A 17,924-nucleotide genomic window follows, 5' to 3' on the forward strand; every position below is an offset into this window, starting at 1 on the left:
ATTTTGCGCATTTTACATTTAAACTCAACCAAAGATGTTTTAAATGGATGAGGAATCATCCATTTAAACATATTTGCGAGTCATTTTTTTGTGATCGTCTAACCAAGCCTGCTGACGTGAGGAGTCACGATCGCGAGGAATTTTGCGCATTTTACATTTAAACGCAACCAAAGATGTTTTAAATGGATGAGGAATCATCCATTTAAAACATCTCTTCGAGTCATTTTTTTGTGATCGTCTAACCAAGCCTGCTGACATGAGGAGTCACGATCGTGAGGAATTTTGCACATTTTACATTTAAACGCAACCAAAGATGTTTTAAATGGATGAGGAATCATCCATTTAAAACATCTTTGCGAGTCATTTTTTTGTGATCGTCTAACCAAGCCTGCTGACGTGAGGAGTCACGATCGCGAGGAATTTTGTGCATTTTACATTTAAACGCAACCAAAGATGTTTTAAATGGATGAGGAATCATCAATTTAAAACATCTCTGCGAGTCATTTTTTTGTGATCGTCTAACCAAGCCTGCTGACATGAGGAGTCACGATCGTGAGGAATTTTGCACATTTTACATTTAAATGCAACCAAAGATGTTTTAAATGGATGAGGAATCATCCATTTAAAACATATTTGCAAGTCGTTTTAATGTTGTCGGGTAACCAAGCATGCTGATGTGAGGAGTCACGATCACGATGAATTTTGCCCATTTTACATTTAAACTCCACCAAAGATGTGTTAAATGGATGAGGAATCATCCATTTAAAACCCCCAACCAGTCCCGGCAGTTGACTGTCCCTCCTGAGCCTGGTTCTGCCGGAGGTTTCTGCCCGTTTAAAGGCAGTTTTTCCTCCCCAATGTCGCCAAGTGCTTGCTCAGAGGGGATTGTTGGGGTTTTCTCTCCTCTGCCTTTTTTCTTCATTTATTTGTTTGTTTAACTTTTTTCACCTTATCTAAATAATAAACCAATTAAATTTATCCTTTGAGTATTTTTCATCTCATCTTTACAGAATCTTTCCAAAACATTTTCAAACATTCAGATCTGTCTTTTATTTTCTTCTTGAAACCTCATAAATGGTGAACTAAAGACCCAGAATATGGTTTGAAACATAGTTTCAGCTGAAACTGGCATAACATGCTGTGTGTGTGTGTGTGTGTATGTGTGTGTGTGTGTGTGTGTGTGTGTGTGTGTGTGTGTGTCAGGGTATCACTAGTTTGGTCATCATGTTTAGACTCATTCACTCCAACGTTATTTAGGCCAAATCTTTAAAACTGTATGATTGCATACACATTTTCAATTCACTTCAATCGCACAAATAATTATTTGCAGTATCTTATTTATTATGAAAATGTCATGCCTGATCATTTGTGCCTACACCACCAAAAATGGGGGCAAAAGGGAGGAGATCATATTTAATCGGCTATAAGAAAAGGTCAGAAATATAAGTGCCGACATGAGCAGTGTCCACAGAAACCTCTGAATCTCAGCTCAAAGCTCAAATAAACCATTTCTACAACCAGCAAACAAAGCAAAGACACCAAACAGTTAAAAGAGCAGTGACATCACCACGAATCTGTGGTCAGGTAATATCCATGTTTTGATTGATGATTTTCTGGAGTTAAATGTGAACCGAAGCATATTTTGGGTGTGATATGCTATTAAATACTTTTAAATAATTTCGGTGTGGAAATAAAAAAATCAAAATTTCCTCTGTTTGAGTCACAGAAACTTTGACATAGTAACATTTGCAGTAAGTCCTAAATGTTCACCTTTAAAGTGTTTGTGCTAATTACACCATGTGCAGTAAGACAGGCATGGAGAACAGCACTGACTGGGAGAGGCTTTGAACAGCTGACACACTCAGTTCAGTTCAACATATCAGACTTTAAGAATGCACAAGCACCTAAAATCTATTCATTTAGTCTATCATCTGTGATATTATCATGTAAAATGATGATGTATCGTTCACCTCCATTGTTTAAACAAGTAGCCCTTAAGTATTTAATATTCATATGTTAAAACACTTAAATTTGTCTGTTGTCTCAGTGGCTGATAGTGCCCCACAGGCCTCAGTGTGAGCTTGATGCCATTATAATGTTACAGTTGTTTAATGTGTAGGTGCTCATGATATAGACCACAGGGTCTGTGTAGATACAGGTGGGACACAACACAGAAACTTGTCACTAACATATGTTCCTCTCTCGTGATCAGTAACATCAGTTTTCACTGCAGTGATACAAACCATGAATTACACCCGTATAAAACCCTCCCAAATCAAAACAGCTCACTGATGCAGATCCTCTGCAGTGCCTCTCTTGGTTCTTTTAAAAATTCCTGCATGTGTGAGTTGCTGAAGCACACCCCGCCATTCCCCCTTTTTGAAAACAAAGGAACGGTGGGACTGAGGCAATTTTACCTCAGGATGGCCAGTCACCACATACCAGTGATTCAGCAAAACTCACCTGAGGAATCCAGCCTGACAACGCCAAATTGTTGAGGAAAATTTAACAATAACCTGCACCCAGTGAGCTTGATTTGAAGCGGGTTTAATAAACACATTACAATGTGGAGAGAGCTTCCCAGTGAAATACCAGGACCATCTCTGAATTGTGGCCACCGCCCTTACATCTTATATACAGACACAGAGACAAAGAACATTCCACAAACTCTTACATGTTATTTTGAATCAGCAGTGATACATCCTACACTTCCTCTATTCAACTGTAACTACACAAAGCAGCCATGAATGTCCAGCACACACGTGTGTGCGTGTGTAGAGAGAGAGAGCTCACAAAATTAGGTGGTGTTCTTCATTGTAATAGTAAAGGTAACATGGGTCCCCACCGTTTCTCAAAGACTTGTTTCTGTAGTCTGAGTATGTAATTTGTTCCATCAGACAGACACTCACTGGATCCATAGATTATATCTGGTTTTAACCATCTGATAGTTATGCATTTTAGGGCTGCAGTGAGTCATATATTTAGCAAGTAAGTTTTGGCTTTGCAGTCAATATGTTCTGCAATCCTTCCCAACACTGCTACTGTAGGACTTAGTGGAATATTTACCTTGGAAAATGTCTTTGAGAGCATCAAATATCTGCCTCCAGAATACACAGAGTTTAAGGCAGAGCCACAATATATGAGTGTGGTTGGCAGAGTGTGTCCCACAGTTCCTCCAGCATGAACTCAGATGTGTTGGACCCATCTTAGCAGTTATTTCTGGAGTTCTGTTGAATCTGGCACATTAATGCCCCCTTTATTTTGGGCACTGCAGGGTTTTGAGTCTAATTCTAGGCCGCTGTTTAGCCTACATGAAGTTAGAAATTCTTCAATACAGCTTGGACTCTCCACCATTTGACCCTTAGAACTGAAGAAGCTTCTCGGATGAGAGGTGAAACGTCTTCAAGTAACTCAAAGAAGTCCAGACGCTTTTCTTTGCAAGCTCCTTAGACTACGATGACCTGGATGACTGAGAACCTTCACAGACTTCTCCACACTTTAAATGCGCTCTAATGATGGGAACGTGTGGTAACATTTAGTCTTAACTGAAATAACATATTGCATCTATAAATGGGATTAAAATGTTTACCAAAGACTAACGTTTTTCATTCAGAACAAACAGCATATTTCAGGTTAGGGCTGCACAACTAGTTTGTCCAATATTAAAATGACAGTTGTTACAATTATTCACAGATTGTTGTGGCAAAATGTGTTTTGATTGCACTGTCATGTCAGAATACTGCTTCCACCTTTACTTTGTGCTACACTCATGTTAATTAATCTTCATAAATTAATGTTTGCAAACACAAAGTATAAAGTTTTCCACTCTGCTATTTGTACCTGCACAACAGATGTGAATAAAACTCAAACCTATACGAGGCTCCTTCTCCGTTTCCCTGCAACATTTTGTATAGATCTAACTTTTTGCCACATAAATAACCTTCTGATGTGTTTACAGTAAATGTATTTGATAGTAGCTTATTTTGTAACTTTTAGTGGGCCTATGCAATGTTCCCTCTAAGCTGCGCACTGCTGGCACAGTCTCTGCGCACAGAAATTCTGTGTTGCGCACCAAACAAAATCTAACCTGAATTGAAATTAAAATCAATACTTTAACAATTCTGTTTTGCAGTGTTAGTCAGTAAGTGACTGGCTGCTCCCATATGGGAACGATGCCACCTTATCCCATAGTCCAGCCAATAATGCGTATATGCGCAGCCAATCAACGTTGTTGACAGGCTATGACAGCGTCCTTATGTGCCAACGCCGGTGTGTTAGCTGTCAAAGCGGCGTGGCTGATGTGGAGTGAAGCCATGTTAATGACAACGTGTACAACCATTGGAGATGTGAGCAGGACAGACGGAACAATTGACGGAAAAATTGGGGACTTTACACCAGTTTTTAAATCGTGTTGATAGGCCACGTAAAACCAGAGTTGTGATAAAAAAAATGCAATGTTTGGTTTTCTTCCTGAATACTATCGTTGTTTATATTTACTGCGGGAAGAAACGGTTAAATCGGCGTTTTATAAGAAAAAAGGCTCGAAAGCGCTCTCCACCTGTGAGCAAAAACAAACCCCACCCCCTCTGCCTTTCCTATTCGTCTAAAAAAGTACCATGTCGACCAATCAAAAAATGATATGGCAACGTGGCATCTATTTGTTAAGAAACGGGGGAAGTTTTAGGAGTGACGGTGGTGTTTTGAGATGTGAGAGATTTGCGACGTTTAGCGCAAATCTTGTGTAGTTAGTGTGTAGTGTAGTCAGTAGTTTTGTTGTGTGCGTCAGAACAATGAGGCGACTGCTGAATGTTACAGGTGTTACAGGAGCAGTGCTTTAAGTGGGCCGGTACGCGCCGGTACTCAGTACCGCCACTTCTAAATATAGCTCTTGAGAGTACCGCCACCTCTCCATGCGCCCAGAACGTGCTTTTAGCGTACCGGTACTCTCATTTGCACATCGTTTGGCTGCACTGCCGCTTTTCAGAGCGCCCTTCACAAGCACGCTTCCTAATTCGTCCCACCGAGAGCAGAGACTACATTACCCATACACCAATGTGTTTTACAAGTGAAAAGCGCATGCGTCGCTTTTGCCGTTGTCATGTCAACAACTCAACGTGGTCCGGAGAGGGTGTGTAAAACGCGCAAACAGCTGCTCGTTAAAATACAAAAACAATGAACACTTAATATGCTCTCCTGGCTTCAGACTCTGAGTAGTAAAAGAACAAGGTCAGAATCAGAGGACTCGCTGGCTGACACCCCACCAAGCCAGAATGATATCGCTGCAGGTCAGACGCAAGCTAATGAAAGCTGCACTAGTCCCGCAGCCGCGGACGACGGCACTTTTGGCGACGACGAGGACGAGAATGACACCATTTCTACCGATGACAACAGCCGCGTTAGCGAGCATGAGTGGCCAGAATGTTGGTCCCAAGCACAAGTCCGGTATTTCTCCACAAATTACAAGTGGCTGATCAGCAGAAATCAAAAGTTGGGTTGTAGTGTGTGTAGTCAAGTTTGTGCTCGCGTGGACATGCAGCAAGGGCAGAGAGTGTCGCAGGAGTGGAGTGGGTGCTTAATCTCGTCTTTTGGAAGGGACAAGGCTGCACAACAAAACTCACTACGAAAGAAAATAAAAGAGCACAGAGACTCAATTTATCACAAGAAAGCAGTTGAAATAAAAGAGAAGGCAACACAAAATACAATGCAAAAACACATTGAAGATATGAGAAAGGCTGACTACGCTTCAACTTGCAATGTGTTTAGAACAGCTTATAAGATTGGCAAGCATGGGCGTCCCTTTACAGACATGCCAATAGATGTCCAGTTGCAAGTCTTAAATGGTGTCAAGATGGGCAGAGTTTTGCACTCTAATAACTCATGTGCAAATATACTGGATCACATTGCAGCTGAAATGAAAAAGAAGGTAGTCAATGACATAGTGATGAATGAAAGAAAATTGTGTGTGCTCATTGATGAATCCACTACAATAAGTGGAAAGTCTGTGCTTGTCGTGTGCCTGCGGTCAGCTATTTCCACTGAAAATCCAGACACAATATTTTTTGAACTGATTGAGCTGCAGGGGACCACAGCAAAGGACATCACTGAAGCACTGTTAGGATGTCTTCATAATAATGGCTTTGACCCTCACTACCTACAGCAACATTTGTTGGCATTTGCTTGTGATGGAGCCTCAGTGATGCTTGGGAGGAAAGCAGGAGTTGCTGCGCAGCTTTGTTCCAAATTCCCTTACCTGTTTGTCTGGCATTGTTCCAATCACAGACTGGAACTGGCAGTTTGTGATGTTTTGAAGGAGGTAGGAGGAATCAACCACTTTAAAATATTCTTAGATCAGCTTTACTCCCTCTACCATGCATCACCAAAAAACCAAAGGGAGTTAACCGAGAGTGCTCAATGGTATCCACACCTGGTCCCACACAAACTGCCATTGAAGCTGAAAAGGAGAAAATCTTCAGAAATGTATGCCTGCATGAAAATCAGAGGGTTATAAAAATCAACCATGGCCAATTTTTCCATAGCCTGGCTGAAAATGTTAAGTGCAGGATGACTCCAACAACTTCCTCGCATGTCAGTAAAACCTCATCTGAAAAGACAGATAGTCACCTCCTCTCAGACATCAAGGTCCTCCAGTCTGACTCCTGGCCTGCATCTCTAGATATTCAATATGGGGATGCAGCGGTCAGACGTTTATGTCAGAGATTCAGAGTTGGGGAGAGGGAAAGTGTCCTAGGATTTAGGGAGTATAAAGACCTTAAAGCTTCCAAGACACCAGCAGCCCTGAAGCCGCTTCTTACAGCTGTCCACACCATTGCAGTATCAACAAGTGAATGCGAGCGAGCTTTCAGCTCAATGAATGATACTTTGACAGATAAAAGAAACTCTCTCAACATCAAAAGGCTTTCAAATATGATTTTCCTGAAATGCAACGGACCACCCTTGGATCAGTTTAACACACAAACATATGTGCAGACATGGCTGGCACTAGGGAGGAGAAGTGCAACATCCACAAACTGCGAAGCCCAAAGTGAAAGGAAAGTGGAGCCCAAAACATGCTGGAGCCTTTTCTAGGTAAAATGATTTGTACAGTATTTCTCATTTTTCATTTGGTGTACTGTGATTGTATTTTGCTGAATCTGCTTTTGTATATTTTTCAGGGGTAAAGAAATGAACCATCTTCAAGACTCAAGATTATGTTCTACTGTTCTATGGTTATTATGTTTGGGTTGCTTCAAGTGAGAGAACAGTGGTATGGGAGAACTACCAAGCTCTGCAGGTACACTTTACAAGTGCTCAAGAGAGAGCAAAATACAAATTAGTTTATAATTTATTTTATGTACATTTTGTTTAAAAAAAAAATTCAATACCTTTTTGCACATTTTATTTATGTTCAGTAGCTCTTTCTAGCTCAAGCAAATCCACAAACTAATAAAATGATTTATTATTTTGTATAAGGTTGTCTGTTGACTGTTGTATATAAAACCCATTCAATATAGTTGTTGTTACCTCAGGGGAGGCGGAAAAAAAATAGAGTACCGGCACCTCTTCTGGGCCACTTAAAGCACTGTACAGGAGTGATGCATCTCCTGCTGTCAGGCCTGCAGGTATCAGACTGTTGTTCTCCTTTATCTCATAGTGGACAGAAATTATTTTTTGGAGTGGCACAAATAATTTGTGTGGCATCAGATTTGATGCAGAACAGCTGATTGTTCTGTAAATAGTTTGAAATGTTTATTTAAAAACGTCTTGGCTGCATTTAAAAAAATAGCTGCAAAAAACGTTGTTTGCCAAACTGAGTTACTTTTTTGAAGAAGTAACTATATAATTAATTGCCCAGCATTGGTCATTATATGCTGTATTTTGGAGACAGAGAGTTACAGGACTCTCTCCCAGACCACAGACTCATAATACAAGTCAGAGCTGTATAAAAGAAAAAAAAGAAAAGAAAGAAAGTTGTGTTTTCGAAATTGGAGTTCAAGTTATTTTTACTTCCAATAGTGTTAACATACTGCACAGGTCATGAACAAGATTTTTTTTTACATTTTCATTGTAAATGGGCTAAAGCAGTTAATTAAAAGTAGTCTAACATAAATGTAAACGCTGTAATTTGATTCTTTTAATAAACCATGTAACTTGGATGGATTCGATGCCGGCGTGACCACAGTGCACACGTCTGATGTCGCTCAGTGGTCCAAGGGATCGCTCAGGGAGTTTGTGTGTTCGCTCAGACACGTGAAAAATTAGAGGGAACATTGGGCCTCTGACATTCAGTACCCAGTTATTAAAATGTTAAGTGTAAATCATCCCCAGCCCACAATAGCAGCTGAATTTACTACGATTTCAGATCTTCAGACACGTCAATAAGAAACCACCGATGTGTAAAACAGGCTGACAACAGAATGACGTAAACCACACTGCTGCAACTGTGCAGCTCTCAGGTTTGATCTATTGTTTCTCTCTGTTTTTATGACATTTTTCACTGTGGATTACAACAACATCAACATTAGAAAATGAAATACATTTATAGTAGGTGATCATTAATCACTATTATTGGCACTATTAAAGGGCTCCAAAAATCAAACTTTGCTTAGGGCACCACGGAGGGCCAACCCTTTTTACACTTCAACAATTGTACACAAAATACAATCATCCATCCTTCTATCTATTTATTTTCTTCCGCTTATATAATTCAGCATCACAGGGAAGCTGGATCCCAGTTGTTTTTCACAGAGGGCCAAGCAGTGGAGGGAGCTGCCAACCTCCCAGCAATACATGTAAAAGCTTTATTTTACACTGACTCTGGTCATCTTTATCTATCATAAAAATGTTCTTCATGATCTGAAACATGTAAGTGTGTCAAATATGCAAACAGCTAAGAAATCAGGATGGGCTAAATCGTTTCTTACTGCACTTCTGTTAGGCGACTGAATAAAAACACAAAGTCAGCAGTCTGGCTATGAATGTCTTTAATGTTTCCCAGATCAGAATCGCAGCATACAGTGTATAATAACTTCTAAAGTAAACAGAAATATCATCACCTCATTTATTTATATAATTTTACTTTACTTTTTTTAATAATCATCTTTTTTTTATTCCATTATTTAACATTTTTCTTCATCTCAAGTCTCGAGTTTCTGAGTTCAACAAAGAAAGTAGAAACAAGACAACAGGTGCAGATTTGCAATGGACACCAAGCTGAGGGTTTCTCTGTGGGTGTCACTGTCTCTGTGCACGTTTGACACTGTGGACGTGACACAGGATCATCCAATCATGAAGTTTTGCTTTGCTGACAGTTTCTAAGTGTTGGAATAAAATAAATCCAGCAGTTATACCACAGAAAGGACAAAGTGTGGCTCTAACAGCTGTTGAACACACACAGACTGTGATGTTCTCCACACGTCACCCATCGCTCTGCACTTTTCCAGCATCCAACTGTTTTTCTGCTACATAACATCACTGCAGGAGAAAAACAACGGACAGACAGACAGACAGCACAGTGTGACACGAGCAGGTCAGACCACCTGTGTGATCTCATGAGTCTGTGAGGATATGAGGCATCTTATGGTATCAAAGCCCTGGAGTCTGTCAAACATGGCTACATGTAAACACTGCTACATGTTAGGTGAGCTAACATTTAACTGACTGCACTTTTTTCTGTCTCAGTTTAGGTCATTTATGTCCTTACTGCGAATCACTGAAAGGCAAAGCTGGCTTTTATCGCTCTGATGTTACGCACATCATGCAGCACAGATTCATCTCTGATCACAAGACTCATTTTTCAAAATAAAAGCGAGCTAAGGCTTGAAAAGAGGACGACGATTTTATGATAATCGCAGAGAAAAGAGCAACGAAAGGATTTAAAACTTGATGAAAATGTTTTTTCTCACTGGAAACTAGCAAATTCTAATAAACAGCATGACTGGCCCTCTGCTGTGAGGGGGCTTCAGTGGAGATGACTTCTGCTACAGCGACCTTCCTGCTACAGGATGGTCACATGATAACGATCAACGTTATGACAAAAATAAAATAAATGTTGAAGAAACAAAGACAAAACTGATCGGTGGTAAGGATGAACTCATTTGAAACCTCAAGCTAACGGCCATTTTTTTCTTCTCATTACAAACTGCACCTGTTGTCTTTTGTCATCACAAAATAAGCATATCATTCATTCACTCCAAAAAACCCCAAAAAAACAAAACATAAAATAAACAAGAAACTTAATATTTACAAATATTTTGTCTGTTTTTTTTCTTACACTTAAAAATGTACAGTTCTGATCTTCCAGATGTTTCGTCTCCATCCGTCTCCCAGTTTGGTATTTTCTTCTCTGTCCAGTGACCTCAGAGTGAGCGCTGAATGTGCCACAATGGCGCCTTCTAGTGTTAGCTTATAAAACAGACAAGGAGAAAGAACAGAGCCGAATGAAAGGACTCGTTTGTGTTCTCTCCTCTGCTGTAGCTGTGTGGTGCTGAGGTTAACTACACAACCCCTCGCCGCCTCCTTATACACAGGAGTGAGTACAAAAGGGTTCGTACGGACGCATCAGCCGGCCGTCCTTCTGCTCGACACTGTTAGCTGAAAGATGATCGGATCATCCTCTGTCCTGTATTTAAGGCTGAGAGTCTTTGTCCAGTCTCTTTTCCACAGCTACTGTCCACAGCACTGATCCACCTGCAGCACAGCCCCAGTCAGTTGTTTTATGATTTACATTGTGCACGTTTCCCTTCCAGTGAGCTTACAAAACCTCTGACAGGAGAAGTCAGGCATGTGTTTCCCCCACCTCCCCTTTTAGGCAGTAATAAAATAGAAAACAAACAATCAAACAGGCTAAAGCTAGAGCACAAGCAAAGACAGCACCGGTGACTAAGTTCTCCCATACTGGACGTACGCTACCACGTGGGCTCAAACAGCAGCACATCAGCTCAGTTTACATACTGTTGACATCTTCATCAGAGGATCAGCAGGGAGCGCTGCTGAGCTGCAGTCGTCTCCACCAGAGTGACGGAGCAGGAATCACAAACAGCACAAACCCACCGTGTTGTTTCCACCCTGTTCAGGAGATCTGAGCCCCCATCCCTTTTTGTCATGTTGCAGCTCTGCACTGCAGGCCCTGAACGCCTCCCGGTTACCCTCAGTGTGCTTAGAGTTTAATTTACAACCGACGAGCTCACAGATCATCTGCAGGCAGGTGAACGAACCCTTAATGTGAGGATAATAGCAGAGCTGACCTGAGGTCAGAAATAGTCAGGAACGGTGTCGACACAGTGAAGTCAGGTGTCTGGGAATTTGTCTGATTATCAGATTGGGGGGGTCGGTGTTAAATAACAAAGGTGGTGTAGGATGGCGAGAGGAGGAGGGAGGGAGCAGTGATGATATGGAGGAAGGTGATTGGTTAAGCAGCAGGAAGGAGCTCATGCTGGAGTCTGAGTTTTTACTGTTGGCCTTTTTCTGCTTTTCTCTATATCATTTCTCTATATCTATATTTTCAGAAAAATTATTTCCACACAATAAAAAACAACAATTAAACAAATGCTTCAAACAAAACAACAAAAAGAGAAGATGAAAGAAAGAAAAACACGACTGAGGCCAGTTTGGCACTTTGTCACGAGAACATGACAGAACTCTGTTAGTTGACGGTAAATAGCGATACTCTATTTTTCTTTCGTTTTTCTTCTCCCTCGATGAGAAATGAAACACAGCAGTACTTACTTGGCACCTAAAAATGCTGGTAGAATGAAAGATATGAGTGTTTTTATAGTTATATGTTTAGTGTACGCCTCCCCCCTCCAAACTGCTCAGCAGATTGGGAATTTTTAGAGAAGAACAGGAGGGAGGCGTGTCAAATGAGAGTGGAGTAGTCGCGGGTGTCTCCGGGAAAGAGGTCCTGGGGCGGGCGCTCTGAGCCCTCGGGCTCGGGATCTGACGGGAAGGTAGGGTAAGGATGACGAGTGGTTCGAGGCCTCGTGGTGCCGGGATCACGGCCTGCAGGGGAGCGCGTAGTGGTGGGAAAGAGCACGTCGTGCAGGCTGTGAAGATGAGGGACTAATTCCAGCCAAAAGGCCACTTTGTTAGCTCTGTAGTTGTCTCTGACACGAGGTTTCAAACCGATGTGAAGGTACTGCTTGTCCTTTGAGTTGAACTTGGTCCAGATGACCTCCTCGAAGCGGTTGGGCTTGGTATGAATGAACTTGGTGTCCTGAGGGACGGGCAGGTTGGGGTCCCTGGTGGAGCATAAAGGTTAAACGTTTCAGTTCAAAGTTATATTCAGTCTCCATTATAAGTAACATGTGGAATCAATACACTGAATACAGACAGGAGGCCCATTCTCTGTGCAGCCTTTCAACTATCTAAGACCAACCGGCTGCTCTGGGATCTGGATGCTTTTGGTCAACCAGTATGTTCAATTCTTCAAAGCCACACGAGAATTAAACTAGCAACCCAGATTCAAGTATTCAAGATGACTAGAAGGCTGTCAGAGAACATACAGTAACGTGTACAGTTTACACTACGACATGAGGCCTACCCAGTCTTTGCGAAGTTAGTCCAGTAAGTCATGACCACAGCGCTCAGCATCACATCGTTCTTGGAGAAGTTGCACGGGAACAGGTCCGTGGCACCGATCATCGGTACGCCGAACACGTAAGGTATCTCGTCTCCGTGCGCGGCGTCGGCCCACTCGGGCCGCGTCTCCGTCTGGCAGTGGTGGTAGAACGTGTAAAAGTAAACTGGGGACTGAAACTCAGCATGGAGTTTGGCAGTGGCCACAGCTGGTGCCACCCACTGGTGGTCCGTAAACAGGGCCAACAGAGTCTTCCGCCGCATGTCGCCGTTGTCCCTGTCCGCCCAGTCTGTGTACATGAACTTAATGGTCTCCCTCAGGATGTCTTTGCCTGGTGAAGAAGCACAGGAGGGGACAAAAGGAGGGGGAAGAAAGATAAAAGTGAAAAACTGCTAAGAGCAAAGTAACAGCAGTGCGAGACATTTTTTAAGAGATCGGTCTGATGAAAAGATATGAAACCAAAGCAAATGTTGGTGAGATGAACCAAGAGCCAGGAAGCGAGTGAGAAATCTAGAGAGGAAAAAAAAGTCTTTCAGATAACAGAACGAGTGACAGGCACAGAGAGGAAGCATGACTGCATTATCCAAACATGTCTGTACTGTGACTGTGGTCCGGCTGTGACGGGTTCGCAGGCCGATCTGTCAGAAACACAGACACTGAGACTGGGAGCCGACTACCTGGGGGATGATAGCATTACTGCCCACAGAGCCTCAAAGGTTAAGGCGCAGACACGCCGTGATGTGGATGAGTGGCTCTCTTTAGCACGCTTGTCTTGTTTGATGCACTTCACTGGGCTCACATGTTACTGATTCCATTCTTTACTCGCATGTTTTAAACGCTTAAAGCACTTTCACAGGTTTTTATATTCTTTTGAAAATTCATGTGAACTCAAGCTGTCAGAACTGTAATGTAAGCTTTGATAATTGTCCACATTTGTCATTTTGATGATTATCCGTTTATTTTAATCCATTTATTACAGTAAACAGAAAAAAACTAACAGATCAACAAACGCGGCTCCTAATAAGACAAAACCTGATGATGCTGCAAAATGCAGTTAAGTGAGAGGAGGCTGTAAAATGGAATAACTGAAAAAGTGGCAGTGTACAGAGGTGGCGTCCTCACCCTCTGGGTATCCGTAGAGGTTGTCAACAAAGTTGGAGATGGTGTAGTCGAACGCCGCAGCTGAGATGCCGTCGTTGTCCTCACTGTCGTCCACAAACTTCAGTCCCTCTCCCTGGTTCACTCCTATCAGGATGTCATAGTTGAGGAACTCCCCCTGGTGGAGCAAATAAGGAAGAACATGCTGAGTGCTGGAACAGAGCCTGTGTGCATCACAAGTCTACAACAGGAAGTGCAGCTGAAACACAGCTTTGTGAATTGGCAGCATTTCATTTCCCAGTAAACAAAATAAAGATTAGCTGTTGCCATGAAAGTCCTGCTATAAACTGTAATAATAACTGTAAGCACTTTTTAAGCACATTCAAGGTCGATTTTCAAGCTTTTCCAGCACATTACCAAAAACAGATGAAAGCATGTTTCACTTTCACTAACAGAGGCGAGGCTGCCGGATACTGATGCCACCAGGCCCTCTGACCACCACCAGTAGGCAACAGGTGAAGTGTCTTACCCAAGGACACAACGACCAAGACTGTCCAAGCCGGGGCTCAAACCAGCAACCTTCCGATTACAAGGCGAACCCCCAACTCTTGAGCCACGATCGCCCAGTGGGGACATTTCATTTTCCAGCAGGAAGCTTTTTGTTAAACCCTTTAGATCAGGGGTCGGCAACCGCACGCGGCTCTTTAGTCCTTATGGTGCGGCTCTGCGTGGTTTATGAAAATTAATTTTTTTTACTTGTAGTTCTAAATTGGAAGATTATTGTGATTTTGCAATATACAAATAAAACACTGAAATTTTAAGTTAAGTTTGAAAACAGTTTAAAAAAAAATAGGGCTTTGGAGTTGACGTCACGCCGCAGTGCATTGTGGGATCGCGGCGCCATGTCAGTAGGCCAGAAAGCAAAACAAGCACACAGTGTTGGAGTGTTGGATTCGGGACTGCCAGAACCATGCTCAAAATCAGCGCAAAAGACAAAGGGCTGTATCGCGACCGATTGTGCAAGACGCCAAGAGACGGTACTTTGAAAAAATTGTTACGGGCGCCAACCACTGTGACCTCGTTTTGTGGACACAGAGAGACCTTGCCGTCTTCCCTGCTGTGGATTTCTGGAAACCGCGCTTAAAGCAAGCACAAGACTTCTTTCGTAAACTGTGCCTTCCTGAACTTGTTGGGAAATACTTCTCGAAACAACGTGCTGCTCTAAATAGCCTGTAATGTTTCATGTTGTGGTTAAAGATTGATGACAGCTGTGTGGTGCGATGTAAATAGTTTGCATTTCATTTTTATGTGATTGCTGTGTACATGTGAATAGATCTATAATAAAGAAAAACAAACAAATATACTATTCTTTTTTGTTTTATTAAAACAACTTCACACAAAGTACAACTATTTACAATGTACTGTACATCCAAAAAAACAGCTTTAAGAATACTCAACAGGAGCAAGTGTCATTTGGCCCTGGTTTGACAACAACACTGGGGCACATATTAACAAAAACACAGCAAACCTTAACGATCTTATCAATCGTCACATGATAAGAGTAATCGGATTGGCATTGTAGTGTGTAACATTTTGAACTTGTTGCGCAAACTACCTGTTACTCGCTCAACGTGAATTCTCAGGTGGGCACGTCGTAGCCTTTTGTGAAAGCTGGAATCTTGACCTGTGCACACATCATTCCTGCAGCATCTCTGATGTCAAAGCCTCTGTCAGCCAATACTACGTCCCCTGGTAACAGCTTTTGAAGAATGCCACATCTCTCTGTGATGTGTTTATCTGATGCACGACCCCCCCATCCCCTGGAAATGAAAGAAATAGCTCCATGGGGTGTAATCCCGATGAGGTATTTTATGGTGTGTGTACCCTTGTAATGAGAGTATGTTTGTGCGCGTGCCTTTAAATTAGATGGTCTTTCTGTTCGAATCTCAAAACAGTCAACAATGATGGCTACTCGTTTTCCAAAAGTTTCAGTAAACTGTGGAGGCATTGTCGCCTGCAGACAGTGCCTCTCAGGCCAGTGCACCAGTGCTCCTAAGCGGGCATACAAAACATCAATGGTATCGGTGAAGACAGAAGACAGTGTTTTGTGGGACACATCGAATAGATGAAAAGATGCTGGACTGGAAGATCAAGTCTCAGACGCATTAGTGTGAGTAAGAGCATTTGGAAACCTGTCAGTTTCTTTGATATTGGCAGGAAATCTTTGACAGTGTTGAAGAGGGACATTAAGACAGCATAACAATGTAGTCCAGTGTAATATCTTACTTTTTCGGTATCGTCCTTTAAGAAAGTTTCATTCAGCTCTGTCTTTTGCAACTGTGCTCGAAGCAGTCTGTTCTCCTCCAACAGCCGGTTTATTTCTGCTCTGCCCTGTTGACTGCACACACAATCCTTCGTCTGCCCTTCAGCTTCCGTGACGCTGTCACTCCATCACCACTGTCCACATTTGCAGCTGGTACGTCAACCTCCACTTGTCCAACACAATTGCTGTCCACTGCCTCCATGACATGTTTATTTTGTTGTTGTTCTTCTGTCAGACCTTCATCGATCATCAAGCCTGTAAGATAAAAATAGTGCATAGACAAAAGGTTAATGTACACCAATATTCCAATGACATGTGTGTGATTCATCTTTAAGTTATGTGTGGATTAGTGTACCATAAGAGCAATTTAGTATGTTTTTGGAGGGGGGGGGGTGTTTACCTGCAATGGGTGCTCTTTTTCGCTTCTGTTGCATACGCCTTGCGTGCCGGTCCGAGTCTGACACAGGTTTGTCGTCGTGCCCCAGTGTTGGTGCCCAGTCTGGATTTGTTACATCCATTTCATATGCTGGTTTGCCTGAAATAATGCCAAATCAAAAGCTACTCAGTCGACATGACGTGGTTGTGCAGCATCACACGTTAGCATGTTTTATCTCATTATCTATGACCGCAGCACATTGAGAAAAAACACTAAAAGCCTTTTAATAGTGATATGAATTAATTTAGAACTCACCGGAGAGAAAATGCCGCGAGCAAACCAACAAAAAGCTGGAGATTGCACGGAACTCGATATCCGCTCGTCTCACCGCTGCAATCCATGCCTGGCGTCTTTGTTTGGTGATATCGGATACATGGGATCCCTCACGTCGCCGCCAGGATGGAAAACGATGAAAAGAGCCCATTATCCAGTTTCTTGCCTTCACGATCGTGAGATCTAACGTTGCAACCGACTACACAACACGTACGAACCATAGCTGAAGCTGTCATGGCGGCGGGGGGCGTGGCCCGCCTCCTGTGACATCACGCTCCAAAGCGACAATCTCATTGGCTTAGGGAGTGATGATGTCATAGATCTTAAGAATCCTTTGATGTTTTTCTATAAATAGGGGTGAGCAACAGCAAGTTTCAGTTCGTTTCAGCAGCAGCATCAGAAACCTTCCACGAGCTGAGAAATCATCCTGGAGAAGAAAAGCGCTCCTGGAAAAGTAAGAAAGTACGTAAAGAAGAAATGGTTCCACTTGTTCCAGAGGAGAGACGCTACGGCTTCCTCACCTGATGTAGCCTCGTCTTGCTCCACCTCTGTTAACCCCACCAACCAGTCCCGGCAGTTGACTGTCCCCTCCTGAGCCTGGTTCTACCGGAGGTTTGTCCTCGTTTACAGGCAGTTTTTCCTCCCCACTGTCACCAAGTGGAGAGGAAACCAGTCCAAAGCTGGTCTCTCAATCTCCCGTTGGAGAGCCAAAGATGCATGCTGACGTGAGGAGTCCTGCGTAAAACGACGAATTTTGCCCATTTTACATTTAAACTCCACCAAAGATGTTTTAAATGGATGAGGAATCATCCATTTAAAACATCTTTGCGAGTCATTTTTTTGTGATTGTCTAACCATGCATGCTGACGTGAGGAGTCCTGCGTAAAACGAGGAATTTTGCGCATTTTACATTTAAACGCAACCAAAGATGTTTTAAATGGATGAGGAATCATCCATTTAAACATATTTGCGAGTCATTTTTTTGTGATCGTCTAACCAAGCCTGCTGACGTGAGGAGTCACGATCGTGAGGAATTTTGCGCATTTTACATTTAAACGCAACCAAAGATGTTTTAAATGGATGAGGAATCATCCACTTAAAACATCTTTGCGAGTCATTTTTTTGTGATCGTCTAACCAAGCATGCTGACGTGAAGAGTCCTGCGTAAAATGAGGAATTTTGCGCATTTTACATTTAAACGCCACCAAAGATGTTTTAAA

The 17,924-nt window shown here is 42.4% G+C and overlaps 2 protein-coding genes, 1 long non-coding RNA gene and 1 pseudogene across 3 annotated transcripts; 1 reads left to right on the forward strand and 3 right to left on the reverse strand.

The window, feature by feature from the left end:
- The first annotated feature begins 5,185 nt into the window (after positions 1–5,185).
- Positions 5,186–7,178, forward strand: LOC146580556 (E3 SUMO-protein ligase KIAA1586-like). The gene is made up of 2 exons (XM_085268067.1): positions 5,186–6,313; positions 7,173–7,178. Exons 1-2 carry the CDS (start codon positions 5,186–5,188, stop codon positions 7,176–7,178), a joined length of 1,134 nt encoding a protein of 377 aa, XP_085124193.1.
- A 4,076-nt stretch (positions 7,179–11,254) lies between these two features.
- LOC146580557 (neuroligin-2-like) lies at positions 11,255–12,639 on the reverse strand. The gene is made up of 2 exons (XM_085269625.1): positions 12,539–12,639; positions 11,255–12,236 (listed from the first exon to the last, which is right to left on the reverse strand). The coding sequence occupies exons 1-2, from the start codon at positions 12,637–12,639 to the stop codon at positions 11,855–11,857; spliced, it is 483 nt and encodes a 160-aa protein (XP_085125751.1). The 3' UTR covers positions 11,255–11,854.
- A 2,397-nt stretch (positions 12,640–15,036) lies between these two features.
- LOC146580558 (uncharacterized) lies at positions 15,037–16,124 on the reverse strand (annotated as a pseudogene).
- Positions 16,125–16,203: 79 nt separating this feature from the next.
- Positions 16,204–16,956, reverse strand: LOC146580559 (uncharacterized). Its single transcript, XR_014891286.1, has 3 exons — positions 16,687–16,956; positions 16,396–16,530; positions 16,204–16,250 (listed from the first exon to the last, which is right to left on the reverse strand). It is a non-coding gene; the product is annotated as an uncharacterized LOC146580559 (long non-coding RNA).
- Positions 16,957–17,924: the final 968 nt, after the last annotated feature.

This window comes from Mchenga conophoros, linkage group LG3, assembly GCF_057382185.1.
Source record: "Mchenga conophoros isolate Kocher_MC1m ecotype Shallow Benthic linkage group LG3, M_conophoros_male_GT1.1, whole genome shotgun sequence".
Lineage (NCBI taxonomy): Eukaryota > Metazoa > Chordata > Actinopteri > Cichliformes > Cichlidae > Mchenga > Mchenga conophoros.

Bases quoted from the DNA above. Each gene is read 5' to 3' on its own strand.
- LOC146580556 (XM_085268067.1), top strand. From the start codon at position 5,186: ATGCTCTCCTGGCTTCAGACTCTGAGTAGTAAAAGAACAAGGTCAGAA.
- LOC146580557 (XM_085269625.1), bottom strand. From the start codon at position 12,639: ATGATCGGTGCCACGGACCTGTTCCCGTGCAACTTCTCCAAGAACGAT. The intron at 12,237-12,538 runs GTAGGCCTCATG...ATGCTCCACCAG, and splicing joins ACTAACTTCGCAAAGACTGG to GGACCCCAACCTGCCCGTCC.